Source organism: Panthera uncia, chromosome B4 (assembly GCF_023721935.1).
Source record: "Panthera uncia isolate 11264 chromosome B4, Puncia_PCG_1.0, whole genome shotgun sequence".
Lineage (NCBI taxonomy): Eukaryota > Metazoa > Chordata > Mammalia > Carnivora > Felidae > Panthera > Panthera uncia.
Window position 1 is genome coordinate 45123166 of NC_064809.1, and position 7159 is coordinate 45130324.

The 7159-nt window shown below is 44.4% G+C and overlaps 1 protein-coding gene across 1 annotated transcript; it reads left to right on the forward strand.

Annotated features, from left to right (window-relative positions):
• Positions 1-1004: 1004 nt before the first annotated feature.
• On the forward strand, positions 1005-6143 carry CDKN1B (cyclin dependent kinase inhibitor 1B). Its single transcript, XM_049625080.1, has 3 exons — positions 1005-1975; positions 2549-2678; positions 4779-6143. Exons 1-2 carry the CDS (start codon positions 1501-1503, stop codon positions 2668-2670), a joined length of 597 nt encoding a protein of 198 aa, XP_049481037.1. The 5' UTR covers positions 1005-1500; the 3' UTR covers positions 2671-2678; positions 4779-6143.
• Positions 6144-7159: the final 1016 nt, after the last annotated feature.

Here is a 7159-nt window from a genome sequence, read left to right on the forward strand (position 1 = left end):
CTAGTGGGAGGGAAAGGTGGAGGAAGGAAGGAGCTGTTGTATTTGGCGGCGGGACTCAGGTAGAGGAAACTGCTACAACCCGGGAAAGAAGTGAAAAATACAAAGAGGAGACTAGTTCCCACACGCAGCCCATGTCAGTGGCCTTAAATGTGCTCGGGAAGCAAGAACCTGGGTCAGGGGTGTGACCTCGCTTTTGAAACCTGTGTCTGAGACAGCTACAGGTTTTATTAGGGACCTGGGAGACCAGTCGAGTTTTTGATCTTGAAATCCTTATTTTTATTGAGGGAGAGAGCTTGGGTTCAGACTAGATTACAAATGCTGCGCCCACGTTCGCTTTGGCCTCTTCCCCAACCTCCCGCCACCCCCCAGAAGAGCAGAGACTTCTAGGTTAAGGGTGAGCTAACCACTGCTCACCCACAGCCGAGGCACCCAGGCAGGGGGGCTCCCAGGCCCTCGGCGAAGGCTCCCCCGCCCCCAGCCCCGCAGGGCCAGAGGTTGGTGCCACCGGCGAGAGCCCAGCTGGGGGCAGAACTCCCACTGTCCGCCTCCGCCCCCAGTGGCCCGCACCCGCGGCCCGGCGAGTGCCGGGAAAACACGATCGCCACCGAGGCGTAAAACGAGCCGCCAGCCACCTTGGAGATCATCTGATCCAGCCCCTCGGTTTCCCGGGCGCGGAGTGGGCGCGCCAGCCAGCGCAGCGCGGTGACCTGAACCCGAGGTCCCGCCGCCCCCGCCCCTCCCCGGCTCCCCGGCCGTTTGGCTAGTTTGTTTGTCTCGTTTTTAATTTCTCCGAGGCCAGCCGGAGCAGGTTTGCTGGCAGCGGCGCACCTCCGGCAGTCACGCGACCAGCCAATCTCCGGGCGGCGCTGTCGGAGTCGGCGCGCGCGCGCGCGCGGGCGGGGACGCGCCGGGCCACCTTAAGGCCGGGCTTGCCAGCCGCGGCGGGGCGGCTCCCGGCGCCGCAACCAATGGATCTCCTCCTCTGTTTAAATAGACTTGCGGTGTCAATCATTTTCTTCTTCGTCAGCCTCCCTTCCACCGCCATATTGGGCAACTAAAAAAAGGGGGCTCGTCTTTTCGGGGTGTTTTTCTCCCCCTCCCCTGTCCCCAGAGCCTCGCCGCTCCGCGACTCCGACGCCGCCAAGGTTTGGAGAGCCGCTCGGTTGGCGGGACCCACGGGCTCGCAGCAGCCCGGGACCTGGACTGGCTTTGCCACCCCCCTCCTCTCTCCTCTCCCCTCCCCTCCCCGCCCTCCCGCTCGCCGGTACACTTGATCGGCGGCGGCTCTCGGCTGCCTGGCCGGGGCTTCCCCTCACCCCTCCCCCAGAGCCAGCGCGCCCCTGACGCTCGGGCAGTTACTTGTCCGTGTTTGTTTCTCTTGGCTCGGAGCGCAGTCGCAGGGCTTATAAGAGGGGTTCGGGCTGGGTCGGGGCGTTTTGTTTTGTTCAGTTTTGTTTTCGGAGAGCGCGCGCGAGGCGGTCGTAGAGACCCGGGAGGAAGATGTCAAACGTGCGAGTGTCTAACGGGAGCCCGAGCCTGGAGCGGATGGACGCCAGACAGGCGGAGTACCCCAAGCCCTCCGCCTGCAGGAACCTCTTCGGCCCGGTCAACCACGAAGAGTTGACCCGGGACTTGGAGAAGCACTGCAGAGACATGGAAGAGGCAAGCCAGCGCAAGTGGAATTTTGATTTCCAGAATCACAAGCCCCTGGAGGGCAAATACGAGTGGCAAGAGGTGGAAAAGGGCAGCTTGCCCGAGTTCTACTACAGACCCCCGCGGCCACCCAAAGGCGCCTGCAAGGTGCCGGCGCAGGAGAGCCAGGATGTCAGCGGGAACCGCCAGGCGGTGCCTTTAATTGGGTCTCAGGCAAACACAGAGGACACACATTTGGTAGACCAAAAGACTGATACATCGGACAACCAGACGGGGTTAGCGGAGCAGTGCCCTGGGATAAGGAAGCGACCTGCTACAGATGGTAATGACCCTTCCCCAAGTAGAAAATGTCTGTCTGTCTGTCCGTCCGGGGCACCGCTTTGCCTGCTTGAGGGTCTTAACCTAAGCTTTTTATTTATTTGTTTGTTTGTTTGTTTGTTTATTCATTTATTTACTTACTTTTGTAGCATATTCTGATTTAGCTTGTGGGGAGCGAAGTGGCCTAATCTTGGGTTTTAAATGCTATCCGGCTGACTGCTTGCCTGTTTATTATTTTTAAGTCAGGAGCCTGAGATGGTATTATCTGATAATTTCTCTAACCGAAAACATGGCAGTTCCTCCCCGCTAGCCCGCGGTGGGTCTGTGACAACGTTGGGATGTGTATCCACGGCCTCCGTCTTCGCAATGGACAGAGAGCTTTGGGGCGTAGAATACACTTTCTGTTATGTGAAAACAACCTCATTCTGTGCCCTTAAAGGCCACTGGGAATGACGGATCCAGGATTGTGGGTGGAGGTGTGGGTTTTTCATCCCCTACCTATTGTGCCAACTTCTGTCAGCCATTGTTTTTCTAATAAAGATTGTGTGTTCTTTTTAAAATTCCCTCCTGCCCTTAGATTCCTCTCCTCAAAACAAAAGAGCCAACAGAACAGAAGAAAATGTCTCAGACGGTTCCCCGAACGCGGGTTCAGTGGAGCAGACACCCAAGAAGCCTGGCCTGAGAAGACGTCAAACGTAAACTCATCGGTGGGTTGATGGCTAGGCGCAAGTAACTTACATCCCGAATTGGGCTTTCAAACCCCAAGATAACCTGATCTTAGTGGTTGCTGGCAGATTATAGAGTTTGTGGGTTTTTGTTTTTGTTTATATTTTGTGAGGTCAAAAAATAGGAACGGGAAAAGCTGGGGCATCACTGGATTCCGGGGTACTGTGCTGCTTCACGCTTTCCATGTCCTGACATAATTTTCCCTTGAAACATGGAATGACTAGACCAAGTGTCCTCGGCAAGTACTTGTGACCAAGGCCCAATGGATAGAAGGCCAATTCCCTGTGAATCCCACCAAAACATGTTGGGGAACAGTAGGTTCTTAACTTCTTCTGAACAAGAACTGGGGTATGCCCCAGTCTCACTTCATGAGAATTCATTTCCCAGGGATTCAAGTTGAGTCTGTAACAGATTTCGAGCCATACGTGGGGAAAATGGCAAGTAAATGATTAAAATTTGAGGGAAAAGTTAGGTACAAATGGTTCCTATTTGGTTAACCCAATGGTTACATGCTTTTATTTTTGTCATTTTCATAAACTGCCGCTTTCCCTGTTTTCTTACAAGTTTTGGGAACAAGAAAGGAACCCTGTGTATTTAAAAAAACCAAACTGGAAACCTCAAAAATACTAAGGTTCCTACAGAATTTCTGATGATAACTTCCGAAGTCACAAAGCAGAAGTTAAATTAACTCTGCTGGAGTAAGCAATCCAGGAACACGTCAGCATGTGTATGCTAATTGTGCTATAACAGGATGATTTGGATATTTTAGGGGAAACCGTGAATAGTCATAAGGGCCGGCAAGGGCAGGTCTACCCCACAGAAGAGAAGTGGAGACTTTTTCCATATACTAAAATCTGGTCAATATGGACAGCTAATTTGAATAATTCAGCCCTCAATTTACCATGGATTGGCTATCTATAATGATCAAAGTGAATATGTTAATAGTTTGTAAACTTCTTACTGATAAGAACCGTGACCTCTCCCCCCCCCCCCTCCCCAATGCACTCGTAGCTTAGCACATAAAGAGATTTTAGTACATGTTGATCCTGGCTTTTAAAAATCCTCATTTATAAAAAAAAATAAAGGAACCTAGAGATTAAGGTGAGATTCAAGTTTGTTGTGTTTTTAAATCATAGTGTCATATATATGACTTCTTCACACACATCTGGCATTTTTCAAAGGTTATACAAAACATCACTATAGGACTTCTATATTACAGCTGTATACAAAGTGGGAAAAGTGGATGAAAAAAATTTTCTGAAGCCACCTGCAGCTTGGGACTTGTGGTTTGTGACCTGAAGCTTAGCTCATCAGATGAGCCACAGTGAATCACACCTATTGGATTTTGATCTGGTCCCATTCTGACATAGAGAGAGGCATTTGTTAGTAAACATTGCCAGTTCAGAGAATACTAGAAATAGTGGTAAGGACCTCCTCAAAAGCATTCTTGTGTATATTTTGCATATGACTGAGAAACAAGAATATTTTGAAAAAAAAAAAAAGTTAATAGAATTTTCTTTGGAGAGCATTTATAAGTTACAGTTCCACTTATTTTTCAAATTTAGAAAACTTTGATACTCTTAAGTGTTACAGTTTCTTAATTCTCCTTTCTTTCTCACTGTCTTTGACCCCGATTCTCTAGACCAGGGTTTCTCAACCTCTGCACTATTGACATTTTGGGCTGAATAATTCTTTGTTGTGGGAGGCTGTCCTGTACATTAGTAGAATGTTTGGCAGCAGCCCTGGCCTTTCCCAACAGATGCCAGTAGCAACCTCCCACCCCCAGTGTGACAACCTAAAATGTCTCCAAACATTGCCACACGTCCCCTGGGGGACAAATCTCCCCACTGTTGAGATCCCACTCCTCTAAACAAAAATAAACAACACGGAGAAAAGTAAAAAATCCAGTGAAGGAAACGTTGGATGGAGAGGACTATGGTCATCAGCTTTTAGTACACACTTTCTTTTCCATTGCTCAGGTATTTCACAACTAAGACAGTGACGAAATAATTCCTGTACTTTATTGGTAATGCTATTCTAGTGCTTTTTCTCCTAATTCTTTCTTCTTGTTTCTTTTGCAGAATTAAGAGCACGTTTCCTTGTTTATCAGATACATCACTGCTTGATGAAGCAAGGAAGATATAAATTAAAAATTTTAAATACATATCTCTGACTCCATGGAGTGGACATCCTGTATAAGCACTGAAAAGCAACAACACAATAACACTAAAATTTTAGGCACTCTTAAATGATCTGCCTCTAAAAGCATTGGATGTAGCATTGTGCAATTAGGTTTTTCCTTATTTGCTTCATTGTACTACCTGTGTATATAGTTTTTACCTTTTATGTAGCACATAAACTTTGGGGGGAGGGACGGCAGGGTGGGGCTGAGGAATTGGCGTGGGGGGGGTTCTGAAGAGCTTGCTTCCATTTAGAGCAAGGAGAAAAATATTTGACTTGCATGAAGAGAAGCAGTTTTGGGGAAGGGTTTGAATTGTTTTCTTTAAAGATGTAATGTCTCTTTCAGTGAAAACTGATAATTCATTTTTAAAAAATCCAAATTTGAACACTGGTTGCAAATAATTGCTAATTTTTTTGTACATGAAGCTTTTTCTCATTTGGGAGCTCTGATGATTCCGTTATGTAGTGGCAAATGGCTTTTTTTTTTTTTTTTAAAAAAAAAAATTATCCTTTTTTCCCCCCCCCCCCCCCCCCCCTTCAGTTTCTCTTAAAATTGGAATTTACCATTTAATTATTCAGCAGTTAGGTAATCCTTTCAGGTAATTCTGGGCAAATATCTGGGGTGTATGGGGGAGTTCTAAATGCTCAGATTTAACTATCTAATTTTTATCAGGTTTGCTGAGAAGATTTCTTAATTTTCTTTGGACTTTGAGCTGTGTAGACACAGTCAAAATAATTCTAATACCTTGGATATTTTTTAAACATCTTTCAGTAACTTCACATAAAAATAATGAAATAATTTTAATTTAAAGGTTCTCATTTTATTTGTTAATTTGCCCCAAGGAAATGGTGTTTTTAAAGGAAAGTGCATATAGAGAAAAGCATACGTGGAATTACTGAAATGGATACTACATCTTTAAACAGTATTTTTACATTGCCTGTGTATGTGTATGAAACAAAACCATTTGAAGTGTACCTGTGTACATAACTCTGTAAAGACACTGAAAAATTATACTAACTTATTTATGTTAAAAAGAGATTTTTTTTTTTAATCTAGACCATATACAAGCCAAAGTGGCATGTTTTGTGCATTTGTAAATGCTGTATTGGGTAGAATAGATTTTTTCCCTTCTTCTGTTAAATAATATGGCTATGCTTAAAAGGTTGCATACTGAGCCAAGTATAATTTTTTGTAATGTGTGAAAAAGATGCCAATTATTGTTACACATCAAGCAATCAATAAAGAAAACTTCCATAGCTATCGAGTTGAACTGTAATGTGCTTTACTAAGCTTTGAGGTATTTGACCTGGCATTATGGGTGTATTTACACAAATATAATATGAAGTGGCAAATATCTTGATAATTTAGGCCCACATCTCAGATGATGTTTGTGTGGTTCTGAATGTGATAGTATTTTCCACTTAGTTCTGTATGAGTGAACAAAGCTTTAGACGTGGAAAGTGGAAAAGCCACATTTTCATATAAATAAGATTGTCAAATCTCCATTAGTTCCAATATTTATATCTTCTAGGATATGTGTCCGACTCAAACATTTTTACATGTGTAGACTGTTCATACATTTGCAGGACTGAAAATGAAAGTAACATGGTGACTTCTCTAAATTCTGTATTTACACATGCAAGTGTTGTGGGAAATTAGAGCGATTGTTCAGACCACCTAATCTACACCTCTTGTCAAAAATATTTAGATATATATAGGTCCTTTAGAAATTGGAATTCCACACTAATTTAGATGGAACAGGTATTCTTCAAACTGGTCATAACAAATCCTTCAATCCTGAAATTTCCTGGTTATAATCTACACAACCCAAGACTGGTTAATCTAAATACCAAATCTGAGGGTTTGGGGCCCATGTTGACGTGGCAGAGGTAGATATTTTTTACTTTAATAAGAAAAACTTAAACAAGGTATTTTAAAGTCAAATTTACTAAAAATGATTCCTGTTATTACACATTCTCTTAAAAATGTGGCTAAGGTGTAAATTTTTTTTTCTAGGATTCTGCAAATGGTTAAATCGCAAACATTTGAACTTGGGTTAAATTGTTTACCTGAAATACTAGCATTTACATTATTGCACCCCAAAGGGGGCTCTACACAAGACAGTTTTAAAACTTATTTTGACCTGAAGCTGTTAAAGAAAAAAAAAAAAAGAAGAAAGCAAACCAAAAAAAAAAAGAGCAGAGTTGACTCTCTTCGGCTGCCGGGAAGGAGAAAAGAAGGTCCTTTGGTGGCGGAGCTACATCTTCCAAGTAGGTATTA